Source organism: Nymphalis io, chromosome Z (genome assembly GCF_905147045.1).
Source record: "Nymphalis io chromosome Z, ilAglIoxx1.1, whole genome shotgun sequence".
NCBI lineage: Eukaryota > Metazoa > Arthropoda > Insecta > Lepidoptera > Nymphalidae > Nymphalis > Nymphalis io.
In genome coordinates, this window is record NC_065918.1 from 6,449,534 (window position 1) to 6,476,940 (window position 27,407).

Consider the following 27,407-nt stretch of genomic DNA (forward strand, 5'->3'; position numbering starts at 1 on the left):
ACGTATTAATTTATTTAGTTTAAGTACAAATTTCATGTAGGAAGGTGTTGTATGAATAATTTGAAACAGCATAAATTGTAGATTAATTAAAAATAACGTTAAGCTATTATTCAAATAATTTAATCTTCAGCCTCGGTTCAACAAGAGTTTCTTAAGAGCCAAAATAATATAGTAACGTGACCTCTTTTATAGTGGCTCGCAATTTTGAGTAATAGACTATGATCAGTTCTTAGAAATGTTGCGTATAAAATGCGCATAATTGAGAATGCCATCAATATGAGAGTCGTCAGTCAGCATATTGATATAACTGTCGGGGTCGCGGGAAAACGACGCGGCCGCCCACGCTCTGCCGTAAGCGCAGGTACAGTCACGCGCAAGGCTTTTGTTTTATATTTTCCTATAATGATTATTATACGATACCTTTTTAAAATTTTATTTTTTATCGCTTACTTTTTGATTACCCAAAATATGTTTCAGACTGGTAAATATTTGTTACTTTATATAATTGAAATAAACTTTTTATAACTTACATCACTGGATTGGTGATACTTACTAATGTCATTAGCTATATGTCAAATATATATTATATTATAATTAAAATATATGATTTGCATAATTTCTAAATTTAGTTTTAAATGACTTAATTTTTAAAAAGCCCTATAAAATCAACTTTCACTAGAAAATATTTTGTTGTTGAATATACGGTGACATCATCCACGGTACTCAAGGAGCTGGTAACGATTCTAATTCTTTGTTAAGTATATTATTATTTTATTTTATACTGAGGTTCAAAAATACTTTAAACTTTATGATAAATATTAATAGAAAGATAAATTTAAAAATCATAAAAATTATCTTATATATATATTTTTTTTCAGCCTTTTGCCGTCCACTGCTGGACGAAAGCATAGAACGCCAACCATCCCGATCTTGGGCAGTCCGCATCCATTCCGAACCTGCCACCTTTTTTAAATCGTCGGCCCATCTTGTCACAACATAAATTATATAGTCTCTCTTTTCTTTATTTGTAATTATTTATCTGTGTCGTTTTCAGTTAAAACAATTATGACTTGTGTTGTAATAGAGAAAATCATTATCATAACATCTTGTCTCAAATGATTATAGAAGGGCTGAGTAATTTTTGCCATTTCATACAATTTCATACAATTCATTTTAAAAAAAGCTCCCTTTCTTCTAGTCCAAGTATACATAATTAATAATGTTTACATTTGTTAATAATGTTTTCTATATCTTGGCGAAGTCTTTTGTAATAAATTTTTAAAACCACAATATAAATTAAACCTATAAGTGAATAAGACATCAACGACAGCAACGCTTGATCTGATTTTACTTAAGTTAGTCCTGCGTGTATTAATATTATCGTGATATAATAACACATACATAACTTTGGAATAAAATCTAAATTGTTGATTTCGCTGCTTAAATAATCACTTATAATGTTTATATGTAATAATCAATTAAAGTATCTTTACCCTCGTCCTTCAAGTTAAATGAAAAGGGTACTTTACTGGTGGTAGGGCTCTGTGCAAGCTCGTCTGAGTAGGTACCACTCACTCATCAGATATTCTACCGCAAAACAGCAGTATTTGGCATTGTTGTGTTCCGGTTTGAATTGTGAGTAAGCCAGTGTAATTATAGGCACAAGGGACATAAAATTTTAGGTCCCAAGGTTGGTGGCGAATCGATGGTTAACATTTCTTACAATGCCAATATCTATGGGCGTTGGTGACCACATGCTCGTCCGCCTTCCTATTCTATAAAAAAAAGATCGTGAATGAGAAACCTCAAATTTTAAATGCCAACTATCTAACTGACTGGCTGACATATCAACATAGGCTACGGAAGACTAGCACCATGAAAATCTGCATACGGATTTCTATTACACAGTAGACTAGCACTCAGGAAGGATTTTTGAGAATTTAACAGCTAAGGCAGCGTTAAATTATATCAAATATTCTATGGAAATCCTTCATTTTTGAAGAAAGCACTATGGAAATTAGTTTCTAATGAAACAATTCTGAAAGCTGCGGGTAAGGCTAGCGCTTTGTATATATATATACATATATACATACATATATATACATATGTATATATATATATGTGAACATTTTAATCTTATATTTTCCATACAGGGAAGGTCTGTTTCGAAAGTTTTGACTTGTGCCTATTAAACCTTATTTATTTATCGTATTCCAAATTTGAAAACGTGACGCTAACAACGGCACAATACAACGTCACCAGCCTACTAATGCTCATTGCAATAGATATTTTTGCCACAGTTAGCTAAAGCCTTCCTTAATAAGACCAGTCCAAATCCTTTTCGGTCACATTTAATGACGTTCCGAGTCAGTCTTACCTTGTAACCAGTTTGATGGATGAAATGTCTTGATGTCTCTTATCAGTTTCGATATCAAGAGAGCAAATCGCTTCGGAGAGAAAATTGTAGATATAAGCAATAATTAAAACATCCGCGATAGAAATGTAATTACTTTTTGTTAATTGACTATTTCTCATGGATTCAAATATTTATTATATAATTACACTAGTTTTATTTTTGTAAATTAGTCAGTAATTAGTAATGCATGCGTAAGTCAATTTAGTGCTTACGGCTACGGAAGTTGGATACGTTCGGAAGATACGAGGCGAAAGCACGTCAACGTACAAGATTTCAAATACGTTTCACACTTTTTTGCATTATGTCTCGATTATGTATTAATTACTCTATATTATTGGCATACACATTGGTACTTCGCCCACTCATAAGATATTCTATCGCAAAACAGTAGAACTTGGTATTGTTGTGTTCCGGTTTGAAGGGTGAGTGAGACAGTGTAATTAACCTGTAACTACACTGGATATCAATGGAATTATTTTTCATTATTTACAATGAACAGATATTTATTTTGCCTAAATATAAACACACTGTTTTATGCACAACATATTATTGTCTACTATATAATTAATAGACACTAAAACTATCTTATATCATTCGAGATCCATGAAATATTTAGCATTTGATTGTTTATAGCGTTCGAATACGTTATGAACGTCTCGAGGCGATGGTTTAAGCGAGCTTCGATTCGATATTAGTGAATGGTCAGTATAACAGTAAATTCGTAAAAAACTGACAATAATGAAGATTTACTACTGAACTGTGCAGGTGGGGAGATTGATTGCACGATAACGTAGCTCTATTGATCAATGCTTTGATGGCTTTTAGAGTTCCGTTCTCTCTCGATAAACACTAATTTCTTATATATATTGTATATACATGTATTTACAGTATATGGTCAATTGTATAAACTTAATTATTAAATTACATAATTTATACAACTTACTTGCCTCCTGCAAGGTTTTACTACGATTTATCTAAACTACTTACCTTAATATTTTTGCATATTTATTTTGACCAACTAGAACCAAATTTAAGCCAAATAATTATGAACGATACCTCGTTGGAATAATGGCTTTTATCTTATTGTTGCTTATGGATACATATTTAAATGGATTGTAATTTTACAGATGATATTTCTAGGTCTTAACATTCTGGCAAAAAAAAAAATAAGAGGAAGGTATTCGCTTCGACTACGATTACATTATTCGTGAGCACAGCCGGTCCCAGATGGACGCGTGGCCCGCGGGCGAAGAGCCGGCCCTTAGGCCGCGCCACTTTCTATGGCCCTCACCCGACCCGACCGCATTGATCTCTTTATTTCATTTAAACGTATTATTAATGTGAATTACCTACACGTAAAAAGCTACAGCTTTATTGCAAATATACGATTGTACTGCTCATTTTAAAATCTTAAAAATGAGCAGTACTTATCCTATTCAGTAGGTACCTGTACGTTATATTTTGTAAATTGCTGAATACTTAATTTTAGCATTCGTAATACAATTACAACAAAAAGGAACTGGTATAATTAGTCTGCGTACTTCTCCTTGTTGGTTGCAGATATATGTATGTTTATGTTGTTGGAAGGTATCGTAAACAAGAATATTGTTATCATTAGTCAGTCTGACAAGTTATTTTCATACTAAGAAGTCAAAATTGTTATTTAGTATACACAAGCATAAAATTATATAAATTGAATGAGCGTCATGCACGTTATTAGTATCAGTTATATCTAAATCGGCTTAGTTCTTTACTTAGCGTCGTGCTTTGGCGTCATTATCGCTTACTCATTACACATCGCCAGGTAGGCTACCCGTGTGTTTCTAACGAATCATCAAACGCAGCAATGTAGATGCAATTCCATTTTACGTCATATGAAGCATTTGTGTGATTGTTATCCCAATTGTATGCAGAGGTTTGAGCTCATTTGTCATCGAAAAGATAATAGTCAACGTTAGTCGAATCCACAACGGCTCATAATTCCTGTGACGCAGGCATATTTCACAGAAATATTTTATACGATGATTTTTTATTATTTAAATAAATTATAATACAAAACTAAACTAAATATTTAATTTGATAATTCACTTTTAATTAAAAGCAAGCGGTATAAACGCTTAAAGGTACTATGTAAGTATTACCGATAGGTAGTTTTAAATAAAGTTGCATTATTTATCAGGTGGCAATTTATTTTTACATGATCTTATGATTAAAGATCGATTTAAATCGCTCCATTAATGACAAAGGTACATGACCCGCAATAATCGTAACTCACTGTTATAGGGCATAAAAGAATATTGGCTACCTGTGTTAAGAGCTATTAAAACTGCAGACTTTATTGTTTCAATGTTTTGACTACATGACTGTGAAATTTGTTCTATAATAATATAAAATTGAATTTGAAATACAATATGATTTAAAATTAAAATATATTGAAAACGGTTAATAAAATATCATATACAAATAACTATTCTATTATAACTAACACTATTGTGTTTTTTTATTTATCAAATAAGAATTCCTAATTTAAAATTTAAATTTGTATTTGCCAGCTTATAGGCAGGCTTCTGTAGGAATAGATCTGGCAGGGTTGTAGTTGAATTTTCTTACGTTTTTAAGCAACTCAGTGAAGGGAATAATTTGTAAATCTTAATAACAAAGGCTTATTTTGATCAGAGTAAGTAATCTTAACTGCCGGGACGCGGAAGCATGATGAGATAAGCCATGCGTGTCTTTCTTGTGATTTATACTCGTACAAGCTAGCTTCCGTTATGATTTTCGAAGAAACAAATAGAATCGAGTATCACTTTAATAAGTATTTATTTGTAACAAAAAAGAGAATGTTAGATTTATTGTATTGTTTAATCAATTATGATGTACATAAGAGAATGTGTCAAAATTAAACGATTTAATAAGTTGTATCTTATAAAAAACGAATTAATGATTTTCATTCGGTTTTCGGGGAACGATTAAGTGCATAATTTACCTCTAAATATTTTGTGCAAGTTATCTATGTTATGTTATGAGGTTTCAGATGAAACTGAGCTTTCAAACAGCTTCAGTAGCTTGTGCTGTTTAAATGGATAACATTAAAAATTATTCAAAAATAAACGTGTCAGACTTTTCGTCATTCATGGTGCGAAAATGCGAAGCTTAGGGGCGGTATTGTAAATTAGTTATGAAAATTCAGTTAACCAAAGACCATTTAACTAATTCGGTGTTAGTTGTACTGCTTAGTATATATTCAAAGAAATTACAGTTTATTATTTTGAAAAAAATCTTTAACCAAGTCGACCGCTTTTTTTATGTCATAGAGTTCTCATTCCATTAAGATGTAATTTGTGGTTATAATTAAGCTCGTGTTCCGCGATAAAGGAAAATAACGGAAGGAAACTTGCATGTGCCGGATGATATTCTGCCAAATTTGTTTCCACCGGTATTGGAGCGACATTGAGTAATGCGCTCCACAGACCTCGAGAAAGGAGTATTTTGCTCGGCAGTGGGACATTGGCTGCTAGTTTTTACTTTTGTCTAAATCTTATTATGTTTGATCTTTTTAAGTGTTAAGGAATGCAGTAAAATTTCCTTTTACGGGTTGCATTTTTAGAAATTTTATTACCTAGCTCACCTGATTACTGGATTCGTCAGATCCTTGTTATTATTTTAATTATATTAAAACAAAAGAATCCCATGTAAACTTCAATTTAATTTTCTGATTTTTAATATTTTTATTTAATACTTTAATTAACAACACGTTTTGAGTAACTCATATCAGGTTCTTGGGTTGACTCGTGCCGTCCATTAGCGATCTGGTTAATCTGAATTACTAATCGATTCGTACAACAAACTAGCCACATTCACTAAATCGATCCATTAGGTCAAGGGTCGCTGCAATGATAGACCAGGACGGATATATTTTACAAAGCTACGCTACGTAATTCCATTTGTAATGGCGAATCACGCCTCCAATAGTAGAGAGGGATAGCGCTATCGACAATGAAATGTTGGCGAGATAAGCCGATAATGCAAATGAGACTGTAATAATTCTGCTTAAAGTTTATTTTAAATAAGTTACCTTAAAGTCACGATTTCGATATTCTGTTCTGAGATTGTCGGTATTTCACCTCATTGTTGTTAATCATTTGTGTTGTGTTATCAAACAATAATATTAATTCTATTAAATGCTATTATATAAACTATTCACACAGCTGGCGACTGTTTCGATACAACTGATTGACATTCATTTTATTATATTTGAAACTTATAAATTAACTAAAATGCGAGGAGATTGTTTCTCTAAGTTCTTATACTTATAATGGGATTTCAGCGCCCCATTTGCTTTATATCGTAAAAAAAGTTTGAATCCTTAAACAAAATAATTATTTTCTTCAGTTTAATAAAAGCGGCATACATTTTAGAAAAGTAAACGATAATAGTATTTTAACGCTGTATACATTTGTTTCAGTTTCTAATAACTTGGGTAAGTATATCTTAAATGTCAAGACCTGTATTTGCCCTTGAATGTCAGAACCGTAAACGTAGATTAAATAACGGGCACTTGTAGCCTGTAATCAGTCAAAATCAATAGCGAGCCGCTGTGGTCCGAACTGAGCTGTTTGTTCAAGATACACCGTCTGATAACACGACACCGTTTGCCTACAAGAACGTACTACGATTATACGGAAATTACAGAAAATGTAACGACCACACTTATTGTGACAAGTATCCACTTTAGAAATTATTTCCTATCTACATATTTTTTTAGGTATTTAGTAGCCAAAACACACACACACATAAATATCAGCTTCAGTTAAGCTGATGTACATAAATAGGTATACATTATATGTATAACAGTTTTATTTTCTTAAATTGTCTACTCATTAACTAAGTTTTTCTTAGGTGTACTTTTTGCTATTAATTGTAAAAAATTGTATTCACGGATTATTTAATAAAACGTTTTAAAATGTGTACGCATGATTCTACACTATATAATTTGTAATCTAGCATGTATCGTCGTCACACTAGCGAATCACGATAAAATGATAAATATTGCATTCAGTAATACACAGCATAGTCGATAGAAGCGACTTCTCTTTTTAATATTTTGATAATAAAAAATTTGCCATATTTTATATATTTACCTTATCTGAATCGTATACAAATCTACTTTTTTTTATTTATAGATAGGTGGACAGGCAAACGGGTCATCTAAGCTAAGTGTTCACTACCGCCCTTAGACATTGGTGATGTAAGAAATATTAATCACTCCTTCATCAATCTCATCAACTCATCTAAGCTAAGTGTTCACTACCGCCCTTAGACATTGGTGATGTAAGAAATATTAATCACTCCTTCATCAATCTCATCAACTCCATCGTAAATGCGCCACCAACATTGGGAACTAAGATGTTGGGTCCCTTGTGCCTGTAGTTACACTGGCTCACTCACCCTTCAAACCGGAACGCAGCAATACTAAGTTATATATACTGTTTAGCGGTAGAATATCTGTTGAGTAGACGGTACCTACCCAGATGCGCTCGCACTAACCTCTAACTCCTAGTAAACCAAATAAATATGTTAATAGAAGAAGTTTGATTATCAACATTAAAGCTTACATCTGTGTGTAAGTTTTGCTTCCTTTCTAGTATTTAGAGTTATATAGTGTTAAATGACACATTGAGATTCGAATTTGTTATTATGAACTTGTTGAATTAATGTAAGTACTACTACGGACTACGGACGAAGTATCTACATTTAATTTGAAAAAAAAACAAACAGACAAAATGATTACCCAAAGTTTATATTATGTACTAGAGAATTAAATTTGTTATTTGACTTAACTTTTATCCAATTTTGAAGTGCTAGGTATCATTAATAACTGTCAAATAATATAATTGCAGTAAAATCGTATGTGGGTCAACAAATAAAGGTGGGGTTGGCAAAATAGTATATTTTTCACTTTATCTTTTCGTACTGCGGTACGTTGCAGAAATGTTGATTAGATAATACAAATAGATAAAACGTTAAACTAAATAGAAGATGCATATTTTTTGCCGATAACTCCGAGTACCCACTTTAAAAATTACTTTGAATTTACTGTAAATCATTGAAAACTTAAAACAAGTGCTGCTTTTTATGTTTAGCGATTATTTTTGCATCTGACTATAAAAAGAACACAAATAAGTAAGCTAATTAATCGTTAAGTGTATAATTTCATAATAATTTTACATATTTCAATAAACAAAATATAACTTTGCCTCTGTCACTTTTGCGTGTTATGTCACGTTATACCGTTTGAATGCATTGAATTAACTTAAATCACAAACGTTAGGTATAGTGTTGGATCACACGACGCGACGAGTGTGAAACAAGAAAGCCTTGTGGAAACATAACAAGAACGGGTCCTGGTAGTATCTAAACGTATAAAGTGAAACTACGGGCCGTTTATCAATTGCAATTTCATTACACGGCAGACACCTGCCTTGCTAGCCTACGAATTCGCAGCGACCAGACGCAATATCACTTTGTTATGAATTTAGTTTGTTCGTTTTTATACTAAGCTTGAAATTTGCCTCCTGCGACATGGAAAATTATTTTTTAAGGATAATGAAATATCATTGTTAAATGTTTTTGTATTTTTCAATTAAATTATGAATAATTTGATTCTCGAATGCAATTACATTAAATTAATATTCTTGTAAATGGAGCTTATTCCACCACGATGCTCCAATGCGGGTCGGTGGAATACACATGTGGCTGAATTTCAGTGAAATTAGACACATGCAGGTTTCCTCACGATGTTTTTCTTCATCGTCAAGCACGAGATGAATTATAATTACAAATTAAGCACATGAAAATTCAGTGGTGCTTGCCCGGGTTTGAACCCACGATCATCGGTTAAGATTCACGCGCTCTTACCATTAGGCCATCTCAGCTTTTTCCTATAGTAAAATATAATTATTTATCTATAATAATATAATAATATTTAAAAAAAATATAGTGCCGATGCCTATGAGTGATGGTAAACTATTGTAATAAAAACAAAATAACGGGCAAAAGTTGTTACATACCTAGTTCAACTAACCAGCCTCCTTTTTTTCTTCCAATATAATATTCCAATACTTAAATACACTATCGGTAAGAACAATATGTTATAAAAAAATTAACAAATCGTTTGTCTTATACACCCACATGTTTAGAAAAGAATGGCATAATATTTGAAATGTCACATATCTCATGATTGACGATAAAAAAAAATTTCTGTCTTTTTGTTTCTCTTCGTTTTGACTGAAATCGAAAACATAATTAATAATTTTGATTCGTATCGTTAAAAAGTATTAATAATAGTATAATATATAAATATATTTCGTGAGCCTTGACCAGGTTACATAGCTATTGACAAAATCGTTTGTTAGAAATACATGTATGTTAATGTATAGAAAAAAGAACCTATTTGAAATCTAGAAGCGATATTCACTTTAGTATTTTGTAAACATGTTGGCTACGGATTTATTTGACAAGTGTAAATAAATCACAAATAAGTAGTGCTAAAATATTTGTTTCAGTTACAAATTATTTTAAAATGTTAAGTGAGGAAGAAGAAAACCAGTGGGGCTCGAGAAAGGTCTACACTATGGTCCTAATCTGTCAGTTCATAGGAATGTCGAATGTAAATAGCATACCAAGCAATGCACTCCTGCAAGGAACATTCGGGTACACCATATTTCTAACAGTTTTCTATGTGTTTATGGGTATTCCTATACTTTACATGGAATCCGTAGTTGGTCAGTTTACAACTCGAGACTGTGTTGATGCTTGGAAGATCCGTCCATGTTTCTCTTATATTGGCTATGTGGTTGTAGTGTGGCAAGCTGTCATTCTTATTTTCAACCATATTATAACGTCGTTCTTGATACATTACTTTTTAATAAGCTTTGAGAGTCCAGTACCGTTTTATACTTGTGGATCATGGAGTTCAAAATTTTGTAATAGTATAGTTGCTAATTACACTGTTAATCAAGACTGTATAAAATATCAAAATCTATTTCCTTATTGTGATAACCTTTACAAAACATTCCCGGAATATCAATATTGGAGGCAAAATTTGGTGAGAGCTGATTACAATGGCTATAAAATTGCTTGGAAAGTATGCCTCGCGTCAGGGTTAATATGTTTCTTCGTATTTATTAGCTGTTTCAAAAGATCCAAATCGTTGAAGTGGTTTGTTGGTGGATTTGCAGCTTATCCGATGCTAGCACTGATGATATTATTTATAGGATCAATGCGACAAAAAGGATTGGTGGCAAAATTTGAAGAAGCCTTGGACATGGACTTTGATAATTTTAAAAATAAATTTCGACTGTCCACCCTCATCCATCAAGTAGTGTTTAACTTGAATATTGGTACAGGAGTGATATTCACTTTGTCATCTAGTACGTCATTTCGAACCCCTTGCTTCTCAGATATTGTAACAGCAGTGATTTTTTCTACAGTATTTTCGATTATGTTTGTTTTCACTATAGCAATGATGACCTGCCCCTATGCCTTCGAATACGGTGTACAAACGTTGGCTATTATTAAAACTCCAATGACATTAAATTTCGAAAAGTTTCCTAGACTTTTGTATATGTATGAAGATAAAACTTTTTATCTGATAGTTATGTTTAGTTGTAACGCCACTTTAGGCATTTGTACGAGCGTAATGTTTTTTTTTAATATAATTGAAGTCATATTAAAAAGGTGTCCCAAACTAAGGAAGTATCCGGGGCTAACGACATTTTGTGCTGTTGTGTTCCTGTTTATAATTACAATTCCTTTCCTAAGCTATAATGGCGTCAACATCGTTGCTTTGAGTTTTCGGCGGTATATAAGTTTATTTTCAACATTTATTGCTATATTGGAATGCTTTGTATTTTTAATTTTGTATGGTATAAACAAATTTGCCGAAGACGTTCATTTTATGCTAGGTATAAAACCAAAAAGATGTATTAAAGTATCGTGGATATTATCCACTATTTTTTTGACATACGCGTTTGGTACCGAAATATACTATCAAATGGTGACCGCATCAACTTATATTTATGCTACTTATGGGCTTCTATTCATAGTAAGCCTTCTGATTTTCATTTTTATCATAAGGATATTGTATGCTATTGGTAAAAAAAAAGTTGTCAAATATTTATCATTGGATCTTTCATGGGGTCCCAATGACGATCTATTACAGAGAAGTAGAGCCATGTTTTCCGCGCAAGCGATGACCAAAGAGTACATTTATCGTCAGTACAGCCTACAGGCTGGTATCATGGCAAGGCAAAAAAACTCTAACAAGAGAGTATGTTATCGCTAGAGGGCACGATCGACGTTTAAAATAAAATTTATGAATCGTTTTTAATAAAATCTATATTGTGAGTCATATTTTATATAATTTATCAATAGTATTTTATATATGAAAAATACGCCGTTTTTAATAAACACCAAATACAATTAATAAATGGTATAATAATTTTATAATACAATAAATAACTTGTAAATGTACCAGTACCTGTATACTATGGCTCGGTATATGTGGCTAATATTTTGGTAAATATATTGAAATTACTACTTGATTAGATAGAGGGACGGTCTATTGAAAATATAAACTATTGCGATAAAACTACACACACTTTATGATTCAATATCCGCTGATATGGTCTATTTGTTTTGGGTAAATAAATCCTTTTGTTATTTATAGCGAGTATTGTTTACTAATTTTAAATGTTATTATAATTGTTTCTTTAAAGTGCAGAGGGACATTTACTTTTCTGTGACAGTTACGCGTCGATTCAATTATCTTTGTAAAAATTAACAGTTTTGAGTAAGCCGAGATTAAAATGAAATTAGTCTACAGTTGTGTTATTTATATATATTTAATTGAAATATTAATTATTTGGCAAGTTATCCAAAACAATCGGAGGTGAAATTGATACTTGTATATTATTTTAATAACATTTTAAACGAAATCAATAGAAAGCCAATAACCTGAGCCGAAAACACGAATTATACAACTCCACGTGAGCTATATATTTGTGAGTCATCCCATTATAATATAATGATATATGCTACCTATATTCGTTTAAATTAAACTAGTATTAGCTATTACGTAATTTGAGAAGTAATGTGACTCATCGCTAAAAATATTATGACAATACATTAACTTTAATAGTATTAAAGTTGTTTTTAATTCAAGGTTTTTGTCAAGTTAAAATTATATTGGTATTTTAGAATTAATTATTTGTTTTTTCTTAATATTTCAAAAATACATTCCTACATATCTAATACATATTTTTTGAGAAGTGGATATTTTGATAGTCGTTCTAAGCTAAAGCAATGAAATTAGTGAGTAGTAATTTCAATCGAAACTGTTAAATTCATAGTATAAAACATTAAAAATACTTTGACGTTCGCGTTATATTCTTGGCGGCTATAAAAAAGAAAGTCAACAGTTTCCGCCTCGACAGCCGCATATTCAGTCATCTGACGTTTGTTAAAAAGACATAGGTTTATTTAAAAAAAGTGGCGCGCCAAGCTGTCTGCCCACTGCACGATGTCACTGTAACGTAAGATACACACGAGAGCTTTTGCTATGAAACATATGCACTGACTCTTAATACGAGAAGATGATATAATATCTCTTATGTATGCATCGATGGATACTAAACGTTTCAAACGACTTCAAATATACAACTCGATTATGTTAACACGTGGACATAAAATTTCATTCGAGAGATACTATGCCTATTAATTAGTCGATATTCGTCCAAAAGAATATCGAACTTCACCCACACCTGATATACTACAAAAAAAAACATTTTTTTTCTTATTTACAAAAGTTTATATCTATTAATTTTATATATGAGTTTTCCTATTACATGATATAGTTATTCGTAAATTATTATATATTATATACCACACACATGTTTATATTTGATATAAATATTTAAGTTGTCGTTAATAAATATCTTAAGATAATGCTTATTTCGAATGAAGATTAAAAAAATATATTTCTTCTTCAAAGAACAGTTGGCTTACACTATGTCCTCGTACTTAATTTATATGTTGACTAAACACACTCAAAATAATTAATAATAGTAACACACGGCGTATCCTCCATTTTTTCTTTATTTAAGTTTCACTTTTGGAGTCTCTTGAAGTGGGGTCGTACGTGTAGCCTGGATAAGAAAAATGTGTGATTTGCAAACGCTATGTAGCGTTGAAGAAGTTAAAATTAAATTTTACACACCATATAAGTAGTTATGTTTCCAAAAGTTCAAAGTAATAACCACCTGAGGAATATATACTTGACGCGCCTGCTTATTTTACAAAATTTTCGTTAAAAATTGAGATAATTTTATTAAATGTTCTACGTAATCGTTGCTCATCGGAAATGAAGTAGTGAAAATTAATTAAAGTTATGTTCGCGACAATTAAAGTATAGACTTTACACATTACAATTTTTTTTTTCATTACATATTATACACTTTACACTTTTTTATATTTCGTAAAAAAAGAAATTTATCTCACTGCTTTTTTATAGACAGAAATTGTTTAATGTACATAATACATTAATAAGAGTCGGTTTTGAAGAGATAAAAAAATTGACATTGAAATATAAGCGCGAGTTTAAATGCGGTAAGTTTAGATTGTCCAAAAGGCGATTAACATACAGTATCAGTAAGACGAGTGCAAATCCAGTTGTGGCATTGCGTCATACATTAGAATGTTTGACCCGGCGCTAGGCCCGACTCTACGGCCGCGCTCCGCCACCGACATCTCTGCGTGAATTCCAACCATTGTCACGACAACTCTGCCGCTTACTGTTGCCACTTACAACACCCGATCTCTAAAGTAAAACGTGTCATTTCATTTTCGAAACATGTATACCTGTATGCTTGATTTTTTTTATGAAAAGTAACTTCAATAAGCGTTTGTTACCATATTTCACCCTTAGTCAATATAGATTTAACTAAAAAAAAACAGTTAATTAACGTCGATGTTAATTAAATAGTTTATTAATATTTTCATTCACAAAAAAATTAATCACTGTTGCTAAAATAAATGTTACTGCATGTAGCTTAAGGATATATGTATAAAGTAATATAAATGTTATAATAATTTAAATGTCATCGATAATAATAAATTTTTATTTAAGCATATTTCGAATACTGTTCATTAAATCGGTTGCATTAATCGGTTTGATTGATATATCAGTTATCCGTCAAATATTTTTTATATTTCTCCGATAATGTTTGTTTTAAATAATTTATATAATAACTTAAATTAAATTATATAACCCGAAGTGATCCATTGATAACATAGAACATCTGAATATTTACTGAAGACTAGGAGTTCAAATCCGGGCAGGCACAAATTTATTTTGATGCGAACCTACATGTCGGATGAAAATGTGCCACATGCGAGTAATGTGTATCCATCGATTGAAGTAGCGTGGTGGAATAAGCTCATAACCTTCTCAAAAGCAGCCCTAAGTGTAGCTGTGGGACATTTACAGGCTGGTACAAACAAGTTTGCTTCGAATAAAATTTCGTCATTCACCATCGTTTTATTATGTATTTGGAAATACCGTCCGCACTAATTTAGTGCTATCGCCTCCATGACATGAACACTTAGCTAAAAGCAAGCAGACAGCAATTGCACAATACATTTTAAACTCTCTTAAGACAAAGCATCCATATCAGTGCGTTGAATTATTCGTTTCAGGGCAGAGACTAAAAAGGCTTTAAAAACTTGAATGGAATTACGATGGTGTGTTTATCGGGCACGTTAACCTGTCCTATTCCGCAGTCCGCATGACCAACATTCGATCGCATTCGACTACAATACACACACAGAAGTGTCACTGCATATTTTCAACAGTAAAATAATATTCAGTCTTAAAGTCATAAATAAATTAAATATTCGATAATATATCACGTTAAAATTAAGATAAATCGTAAAACATTATTTTTATTAATACATCGTTTAAGTAAAATAGAATTATACCAAATACATAAGTGTACCAGTTTTGTTAGAATTAGTTAATTAAAATGAACCCGTTGGTTGCAATGTGAAGGTAATATAAATAATGTATGTTTTAATACATGTATAGTACACACGGGCCGTGCCGTTTCTGCAAATTGCGTGGTCTACAACTCTGATCACTTTCGACGGCGCGCGCGCAGGTGCCCCGCCCCGCGTCCGCGTACCCCGCGTTGCTCCGCAGCCTCGCCACCGTCTCACTGACGTCACGCTGCCATGTAACGGTGCGTTTTGTTAAACAAAACTCTAAATAGGTATAAAGAAAATGGTGGAGCTACTCACTCTATCGTATTCACAAAACTAACCGAACAGAATGTAAATCAAATTATTTGTACAATTATTGACGTGTTAAATTTTTTGTAACGAATCCAGTTCTTTCAAGGAGTTCAGTTTATAGATACTCATAAACATAATATGCATGATTACATATGTACGATTAGTATTACAAAGACGTGTTGCATAATATTATTATTTAGAATGAAACACAGTTTTTTAATAATATTTATTTCGACAAGACTGACACCAAGCTCTAAGCGTCGTTTTTGAAACTCGTCGACCGATAAGTTGTTTGAATGTGTCAATAAGAGATAACCAACGCAAATAACATACTAAGTCGATGACACTTTTAACTGGGACAAGAAAGGAAACATGAAGACTTCAGCATAATTATTTAGTCCCGAAACTACGAATATTAGTAATTTAGAACGAAGTTATTACATTTGCGTTTAATTTTACTTTCTAATTTTATGATTTAAAATTTCACATAAGGCTAGTTCAGTACCTTAGTTCATATAAGTCAAATCATTTCGATCATCATTGTTGCTACTGTTAAATAAGATAATAATAACTAAGAAATAGAAAAATAAATTTAATTGTTATGGGTTCCGCAGTATTCTGTGACATACGTTGAGGCTGCGATTTGCCGCACGCTTGGAATGCAAGAAGGGGCCGCAGCCGCGGGGTAGAAAGCAACCGTTCGACAAGACGACTCGCTCGCGCAAACGGACCAGCCCTTTAGATGACATTTTCCTGCCTTTTACAGATAATAGAACGTACTCGGGTGAGATAGATGATTCAATTATTAGATAGCTAAAAATATGAGCTAATATGATATTATTATGTTTTTTAAGCAAATTCAAAATAGGAGATTCCCAATTCGGCCGGAAATGTTCATCTTTAGATATCTTCGTATATTGATTTTGTTGATTCTTTTTGGGTTGGATTCAATATAACTTCAAAAGTTGTCACATCGAAATTTCACTGGTATTGGATATTGTCAAGTGTTTATGTCATAACGTACCTATTTTTGATGATATTTATCTTCATTCCTTTAGTTCTATTTGATTTTCACTGGTTTGGTTCTCAAGTTTTGAGAACTATTAGTTCATAGTGTTACTTCAACTATATAAATTAAATTTTCTCAAAGTAACTAATAACATATTTTTTAAGTTCGACAGCTGTTCTTAATCTAAAATTGATAATATAATCACAAACTTATTATTCTTTTTTTTATTTATGTAAAAAAAAATTGTTATAAAATCAAATCATTTTTATTTTGTCCTGACACATTAATTGAGTGGTGGCATTTTTAAGAAGTTTATTCAACGTATTCAAAAACAATATGAATATTTTTCTGGACCATTCTCGATTTTAAGATTAAAGCGTTACAAAATAACAAAAATTGAGATCAAAAATCGATCATAAACGCTAAGAATAAAAAATAAACACAACAGTTTCATATTACTTTTAAGATAGCCTTTCCGCATTTACATAAATTATTTAAAACCATGATTTAATTGATTATAAAATTAACTGATTAATATTACGAATATTGATGACGGTTAGTTAAGACGAGAACGTTATGTTATCGTGTCAGCGTACTATCGAAAAAAATCAACGGCTTGCGAAGTAAAGGCAGAGCTTTCCATTGAATGGAAAAATGCATCGTGGAGCCGGTTTCTTCGTACCTTCCGGATTCCCAACCTGCTTCTCTAGGTCACCTAGTGCTGTCTCTTTTGCACTTATCGTACGACAAAGATTTTGGGTCGCGTCGCCCTAACCTAGATTTTGTACTGACCGGATTAATTATATATTTTGGTACTAGTAATATAATATACACCGAGTTTTAATGATAAGGTCGAACAAAGTTTTTTTTTAAATATATTCATATAAAATTACCTAGAGATGACCTAAGACTTTTTTTTTTTCACAAAAAATGGCATCGTATAAAACTATGTTTATACACAACATTAATTAATATATTTTATATTACACTTTTCTTATTTACATTTTATTACATTATATTTACATTTTATTACATTTCATTATATAAAATAATAACATTTATTGTGATCGTAGCATACTTTTAATCAAATTAATTCCATACCGGTTACACGGTTCACAGTTAACTATAAGTAATATTAACCAACAACGATCACTAATTATTGTAATATATTTGTTTCGTCATTCATTAATCATATAAGATATATGACACGTTATTATCAATGATCCACTAATTGTCCTTTTATATGCACTCCAGGCAGCCTAGGTTTAGACATGTTCGCTTTATATTAAATTTTATAACAAACAAATTTAAGAGCGACACATTCAAACCAAACTGTAACGATATAATAGCATGTGTTATATTACAGAATAATAATATTAAAATTATATAGTATATGACGTATTGCATTAGTGGACTATATAATCGTATAGAAAGCGTGGCGCATTTATGTATAAATTAATAAAACGTTGCGTTTTTTATTGGTTTGCGCAGGTAGCACTTAATATATTACGTCTGATTGTCCGATATCGATACACAAATACTGAAGTCTACAATGTAAGTACAAGTTAATTCTTTATCAATAAAAAAACTGGATTGATTGAACTTGGATTACAAAATAAATGGATACCTTTTGTAGCCTGAACACTAAAGTTGAGTTATTAAACTGATACTGACTTACAAACACTACTTGGTTTTTGTTATGTTTTTGAAAATATTTAACAACATTATTTATGAAATCCGCATGTTATCAATTATGGACTATATCTATTAAAGTAAAATAATTATACTAAGATTTTTAAAAATACATTCGATCGAATAATGACATGCATGTTTATAAAAAGATGTGCTACGATTACCTATAACGAAATAATTAAATTATAAACATTAAATAATGTTTGGAGACCTACTAAGTACATTTTTTTATTATAGTAATAACTTCACCGTGATGTAAAATAGTGGACAGGTCATGTGACTCAGAAATTTGACACATTCTGCTTTCATCCGATAACTAATTTAATTTAAGAATATGTACTCTTCGCAATAACTCGTACTTTACAATTTCGTACCAAATTTGTCAGTTTATTACGATTTTGATAATCTTAAAATAATATTGCATGAGACAAATATTACGGAAACAATGATTAGCTTTTAAATGATTTATAGGATCAATGAGTTTCTTAAAAATCACAACGGGTTTCTAAAACAGCAATAAAAATTAATAGGCTGAAGTAAATGAGTCATTAACTAAAAACTGATGTGTATTCATAAGTTACGAGTCCTGAAGAAGTAAAGCTGCTATCTCGTTAGCGAGCAGTTAAACTAAATTATGGTGTACATTAGATATTTTATATTTCATTGTCTAAAAGCTTGCTTTCGGGGATTATATTTTATGTGAATAAAAAACTGTAGAAGTAATAAAATGTCAAATATAATGATTGTGTCTCCTTGTTTAATTGATATTCAAATTAAAATACGGTTTCATTTTCCATTCAATATATCTCTTCTTTTGGATTCTTATAAATTCCAGCGCGATGAATGAAATAATAATTCATAGATGAGACGTATTCAATTACTGTGTATAATAGATAATAATTGTAACTATTGAATTTAAATATCGAAAACGTAAAACCGTGCTCTACTTGTATATTTTTTTTTTAAATGTAGAAACACATTTCTTACAAAACTGAAAAGATAAATTCAAAGTAACGAGGTTTTCTTTAGTTTACTTATTGATATCATGATAAGTTTCCAGCGATTCATAAATATGTGTACACAGACGTAAATCGTTATTTGAACACCATTACTGATATAGTACGTTTGCGGATTTTAGCATTATCGATGAGCATCATATGTCTATTTGTATGTTTCTATGTCTTAAGTCTCATTGTGCAATTATTTTTTAAGTAATACCATTGAATAATTACGTCATAAATAAGACACACATACATACAAATATGATATTTATTTTACAAAGTATATAATAATTTAATTAAGATTATTAATTAATATCCAAAGTGGAACTGTCGACTTGGGACAGTTGTAAAGTATTTTTTCACTAGTCATACATGTCATGCCATATGCATATAAAATAATAATATATTTCAAGATCTTCGCAAAACTTAATAACCTTTACATTATTAATTTATTTTATATTATATAATCTATTTACTGCTTATATGTTCTACATAGTCATTAATAATACTAATTTAATTTCTTGGATACTAATTGGATAAGTATAGGTGTAGAGAGCAAAACCAAAATAATATATATTATTTTGGTTACAATAAAATAATTTTTGGCGAGCCGGTTAGCGTGGTTGGTTCGATTCCCACCCAGGATTTGTGTGCATAAACATGTCTGTTTGTTCTGAGTCTGGGTGTAATTATCTATATAAGTATGTATATACAAAAGAAAAGTAGTATATGTAGTATATCAGTTGTCTGGTTTCCATAGCACAAGCTTTGTACAAGCTTAATTTGGGATCAGATGGCCGTGTGTGAAGTGTCCAAAATAAAAATAATAATTGTGTGTATATATATATATATATATATATATATATATATATATATTAATATATATATATATATATTTAAAATGTAAAAGTTTTAAGTGTTACGTAAATAAAATCCTTTGTACAACTGTACCATACTGCGTCGGCTTTAGGCACTCAAAATAACAAATAATGAAACATACATATATGTACATATCTACAAAGCCATAATCGATCACGTATTGAGCGCGATCATTGTATTCGTCAGTTGGACCGTGAATCCTGTCACTATTCCCTCTTCCTCTCTCCCCCGACCCTCTTCTTTACATGAATCTCATTTACGTTTGCGCTTACGCAACTGAGTAAAGTCATTGAGGTGTGTAATATTAATTGACACTGATATTGTTGGGTATTTAGGATAATGAAACTTAACTCAACTGAATGTGTAAAATGTATCCTGAACTATACCTAGGTAAGGGTTTAATTTCATAGTGTTACTAATCTACTATTAACATTACTTTAAAATATTTATATGTATAAGTATGGTAGATCCATGCAATAACATTTCTATCTATTATTATTTTTTTACCTAAAGTGCTAATTAATTGTTTATAGATTTTTAGTTAATCGTTATATTACTTATTACATAGCAAACAGTTAACTACGCTAGATAAGTTATACTGAATTAAAAATAAAATAGTTGTGTCACAGTACATGGAGCTTAAATCATGCGTTTAATTTTAGTTTACACGCAGTTTGAAATGGACAATGCGTCGATTAAAACCCAACATCCTTTTAATAATAGGAACTATATGTTTTAGAAATACATTTTATAATATATAATATATATAATATGAAACTAATAAGAAACTAATCTCTATACTTTTAAAGAAAATTAAAAAAAAGTAATGAAGTACATTATATAATGTGCAAACATATAGATTTCCTTCTTATTAGTTTTATTTTATAAACTACTACTAACAACTAAGCTACTTTATAAATCAAGCTATCTAAACTATTTACGTCTAATATTTCGCCGATGTGCGACTTTGAGGTCGATGTAGATGTCGTTAGCTTTATTGTGACTTCAGAGAAATGGAATCATCGGGCTGAGGTCTAATCAGTTCAGTTTTCCACTCTCTTGTTAGAACCCCCTAGGCAGGTCAGGTGACGGTAGAGGCGGTCTGTCCCTACTTGTGTCGCTGGGTGGAACGGAGTCACGGCACACTCACATTCAGGCTAACGCAGGTACTTCCAGGGCACGGTTCCTTCGGTAGATTCCTGCACCTGATAGCAAGGCGGGAGGTGACATCCTTCTACCGCGTGTGCGGCGCGCCTTCGGACATGGCACGTCACACTTTGATTAAGTATGCCGCATGGAGGCCTATTCCTTGGCGGCCATCGTAGGCGGAGACCTGTTCGCTGCTGAGCGTAATAAACGCTATGATTGGTAGTGAGAAGTGCTGGAAGGAGACGGTCTCTTTCTGCGAAAATGTCATGTCTCAGAAGGAAGCGGCGGAGCGGGTGCGTGAGGACAGTGCCTCCGCTGGCTGGCTTCGCCGAAGAAGACCTATTAGAAGGCGTCAGCGCAATGCACACTTCCTCCTCCCGCCATAAATATAGCCAAAGCTAGGATATCTCTGTACCCCGGGTAATCCCCTAGGATTAGGAGGCCCGTATAGGCGGGCCAACCGTCGGTGCGTCACGGTAGTAGCGCAAGCGATCCCGTGACGTCCTCCGAAGAGACGGGTACCGCTGGTTTTTTAGTCGGTATTCCGGCTCATGCTCGGCGCCGGCTAGTGCCACAAACCCCCCCTCCCCTCTACTTTATGTGGAAACGCATAAAGTAGTTTTTAACGACACACCACTATTATTCAGTCATAAGCTGTAAGGTTGAATCCTAAACAAAATGACTGAAAATCTCTTTATGTCGTTCAATACATAATTTGAGTCGTGTTTTTTGTTTGGGTAAACCGTATAAAAGTTATATTTAACCTGATGTGCATTTTGTAATGTTTTATATATTTAGTTATATCCAATAGTAATTTCATAAATATACAATAGAACATCGATATTTACATAAAATTAATATTAGATAATGCTTAATTAGGATTAAATTCTGTATGCTAACATTAGTATCCCTGAATCTTCACTATTCATTTAAAATTTTCTATTTAACACTAATTGCAGACGCATATATATTGCTGACGGATTAAAAAAAATGTTTGATCGGCCTCATTCATGCGAGTACGCACCCCTCGCGTGTACGTCGTGTCCGTTGATAACAGAAGGCATTACTTACAAAGCAGTTACGTACAAGGTCTTCTTGCTTTATCAAACTATACATCATTCGGGAAATCAATTGTTAGCCGCGTTTCATTACAATTTTATTTGATTGCAAAAATATATATACATGATATCTAAAAATACAAGAAATTATTAGTAATAATTAAATAAAATGATTGATTCTAAGATGATTTTAATATTTTGTTACTAAAAAATAGTTTAATATTGCTAAAACGTAAGGTTTTAAACGTACTGTACTCCGGAAATTTTATTTTATTTATATTAAATTTAATTTAAAAATTTAAATTAACTTTCATTTAACTTTTAGACCAAAACTCTTAATTTTCGGAAGGCTGCTTCTTACCCCATATTATCTTGATATAAATTCCCATGCACGACACGGTGTCTGGTCCCTGACAATAGCCCCAATGCTGCACACGATATCATGTACCGTGTAAATTGTTACGATACACTCAATCAATTCCATATTTGTCCACCAGAAATAATATAAACTATAAGCACTTCTGGTCGACCGGAAAATTAGTTCATAATATTTAAGGAATCAAATCGCTTGTAATTAAAATGTAATCAGCTGTTTGTTATTTTCAAATTTAGATTACGATGCATTTTCTATACCTACATATATTTAAATGTAATTTGTAGAATTACTTTTAATATGATTTCTTGATATCGTATTTATTATCGATAAACAAGAGAGAGCTGAGTCGTTATCTATCCAAGCATTCAAAAGAGAAAAAGTTACATATGAAGAGTTAGTTAGCTCTTCATATGTAACTTTTAAAAAAAGTGTAGGTTACATATTGCACTCACCCCAAAAAAGGGGGAACAGAAAAATGATTTTTTATGGCAAGCGATGAATGTCTCCAGACTTGCTAAGCCATGCGTTATTATTTCTAAGACTGTCATGGCCATCTTAACCCATGGTGTGAACTTAAAAGCCTGTTTCATCTTTTTGTTGTTGATAGTTCGTCCTGGTCGTAATAGTCTAGGTAAATCATTTTTATCTTTACCATAACGATTTAACCTATTTAAGAAATAGATTTGTACTAAATGTTATTTAAAAATAAACTTATTTACTTATGTGATTTTTGTTTTCTATACCACCGTACAATTAAACTTAATTAATATACTAATAAAACCTTTAAAAATATTAATCACCTTAATATGTCACCTTTGCAAAACATCAAACACTTTCGCAGTGGTTATGTGGTTCTGTAAATTGTTTTTTTTTTAAACAGGTCTCTATTATCTTATCACTAACCATTAGGCCATTTATTTATTTGCAATTTCACCTTTAATTAGAAGTAAAGTAAAGATGAAAGAACTGTCGACCTATGTATTTATGACTTGTCAATTCTATGTATTTTCTTATAATTTGATTATCATTTTTTGTAAATAAATATTGCTTTATGACTACTGAAATAAAACATGGGTTTTCATGTTATCACCGTTTGAACACTTAACTGTTTAATAGGTCTTGTTTTGGCGAGTGCCCACAAATATTTTTATTTTTTCAGTAGAAAAGATTAAGGCAACGGTAACCCTGACGAAAAGTTGGATACACTGAGCGAATGCCAGTTGAGTACTAACTTTCTTTCAGTCTATTTTTTAGGCAGTGATGTTTAATATTATAGTTTAAATTTTTGTTTATGAAGTTATTACATTGTTGTTTTTTTATAGAATAACAAATTGACTATGCAGTAAAATATTTATTCAGAGGTAATGGCTGTAAAAATGCAGGTTCATGCATAGCAGTAGCCAGATACATCACATCCCTATTATTATATGTGTATGATTAACTAAAGATTTTTTTATATATTTTTTTGCAGAATTTTGATCATTTAATAAAGTTAAACGGCTTATCATTTAGATTATAACAGATGTAAGTATATACACATAAATGGCATGTCGCTCATACGTGACAATGTCATTATTGCATGCGGCATACAAATATGTACAAGCCGCCACCTAAATATCATTACATTCGAATTGACATTTGATAGTTGCCTTTATACCCACGTCATAAAGTTTAAGGTTACAAATTTTATTTCATAGAAGTTTGACGATTGGTTCGTTTAATGTTTTTATTCTGAATGAACATGCTTGACAGTTCTACAATGGCATGTATTGAATATTTCCAAGGTATTATAATTTTATAATCATTTAGTTGGAATTCGTTTCGATCGAAAATGTTCCTTCTGAATATTCGGACAAAAACTGTTATTCGTAACAAAATATCTTATATCGTTATTTACTTTAATTAAGAATTAATAATTACAAGTAACATAAACAGACCTGCATCTGAAACCAGGAGTCCAGGAGGCCGGCGGCGTGTGGAGCACCCCAGCGGCCGCCGCCCGGGACAATCTGCGAAATATATTTTATTAAGATTGACTAACTGTTTTTATAAACAACGACAAGTATTACTTTATAAAATATAAATTTATCATGGTATTAAGCAATTTATTATTTTAAAGGTCAAAATAATACAGAAATACCTGACCTCATTTATAAATCTATTGATTTGGATTGTCTATGTCACCCAAGTCAAATAGCAAATTCTAGGCCGATCTAAGATACCTAAGCTAGAGTATAGATATTTTACTTCCACCGGCTTACAATATGTAAGAGAGACTCGATCAAAGACGCTTCCTTAATTTTATCCGATTTATTAAAATTACGCGCACGTAGAAATATAGTTTTTTTAAAGATAAAAAATGAATAGATCCATATATACATCAACATTCTAATTTTAAATATAATGTAAAATATTGTGTTAAAGTTTATGATTTATTATAAGTATTTGTTTCACAGATTAAAAGACACTAACGGATGTGACATGTACATTTAGTAACCAATAATTTGTTACTCCTGGTATTCCGTTCAGGAATCAAATAAATAAATAAATAAAAAATTTAAACAACTCCTATAGAGATGAACGAAGAGAAAGATTTTTTTTAAATACAATATTGTATTATTGCCTACATTTCAAATGGTATTTATATTACTAATGTTAATAATTTAATTTATACTAATCAAATATTATATCATCAGTCAGTAGTCATAATATTATGTAAACTATAAGAATTATATACAAAGATGTATATAGTCAATTATATATATACATTTATGATTGTATTAAGTTATTCTAAATACTGATCTTTAAAGAAATTAGATTAATAGAAAAATTGCTAAGAGACCCATCAGCTCGAAGACGCAACAAGTTGGGCAGATTGATTAGAACAAAAAATAGTGCCCTGAAATAAAAAAAACGTCGCATACGTTTTACTCAATAAGTGTAGTAAACAATTATATACTTCTCTTCGATATTGGAATATGAGATTTAAAAAAAAATGTGTCATGGGCATATGATTATAAAAGGCCGAAAGTGCGCGTTAAAATCAATTAAGCTTTTGTAAAACCCGAATATGGACATCGATGGACGATGGTAATGATCAGATTTGTTTTATGCTAAGTTACGTCCACTTAACATCGCTCTTCATCGCATCGCCGCTTATATTTACAACTGACATCCAATACATTCGAGATTTCTCAGCTAATATGCTAATTTAAAGAATAGGAAAGCTTTAAGAGAATATTGTGAATAAGAGATTACCTCTTCACGACTCTAACTGTACTTTTATTATTTATATATTACGTGTTTATTTAACTGGAATTTTTTCTTTTAGCGATTATTTATTACATAAAAGTCTCTGACAATAAATGTATGTATTTCTTTCAACCTTACACTTAAGTTCATAATAATAATAAAAATAATGTCCTCCAAACCGATTTCGGTCACGGCGGCCAATCTTAAGAGAGATTAGCCAACTGCGTAGGAGATATTATAGTGCACAAGTGTGTGCACAAACACAGGTACACTCTTTATTCCCTAATTCTCATAATCCGATGGGACGGCAATCCGACACGACCGGAAAGAGTTCAGGCGCAGGACCAACGGCTTTACGTGCTTTCCGAGACACGGGGGTGTACACACTTCTAACTTCCAGACTCCGGGCTGCTACTGAGAACTTTCTGACAGAAAAACCCAATATCTTTTTTCTTGCCCGACCTGGGAACTGAAACCAGGACCTCCGGGTTTGCGGAGGTTACATCAAGCCACTAGACCAACGAGGCAGTCAATTAAGTTCATATATTTTACATTAATTGGTGTAATTTCGTTCTCGTAGACGTAAGATGAAATTGTGCTCTTTACGAACACAAACTTATAAAGTTTTAATTAATTTTATAGATAAAAAGCCGGTTTCATATGTAAATATGTTAAAACTTGCATTTATTACTTGTAGACTACTTTATGTTTGGCATCAAGTAATATTTATTACATGCTTAAAATCTCTCTTAACTTTTACTCCCAACAGCACGTGTGTCATTTGCTGTTGCGTGATTACATAACAACACATTGATACTGCTCATCTTATATTAATAATTACTAAAATATATTTGTAGTTTTATGTATTTTATTTTTACACTAACCAATTGATCTTCGCTTCTAGATATTTACTACTGAAAAACTAGTAAAATGATAAAACATTCACTGAAAATACCACTGGAATATTTAACAATAACTAAAATTATTTAAATATATTATAATTATATGTATAAACATATAATGTATGAACATTTACAAACCTAAAGTAAGCGAATTGTCATTACCGCATATATTTGGATTTTTATAAAATTATTAAACATTGAGGTATAATATTTGAAATCAGTTAACAATAAAGCCATGGTAAGCATGTTAATTATAAGTAAAAAAGAAAGAGTTGTGTTATTTAATGTAAAATAAACAATAAAGTAAATAAACTTATAAACAT

The 27,407-nt window shown here is 31.4% G+C and overlaps 1 protein-coding gene across 1 annotated transcript in view; it reads right to left on the reverse strand.

The window, feature by feature from the left end:
* Positions 1 to 27,407, reverse strand: part of LOC126780578 (dendritic arbor reduction protein 1-like) — a 49,795-nt gene that overhangs the window by 20,584 nt on the left and 1,804 nt on the right. The window contains exon 2 of the mRNA XM_050505175.1: positions 24,868 to 24,939. Coding sequence (XP_050361132.1) covers positions 24,868 to 24,939 — 72 coding nt within the window. The remainder of the gene's footprint in view (positions 1 to 24,867; positions 24,940 to 27,407) is intronic.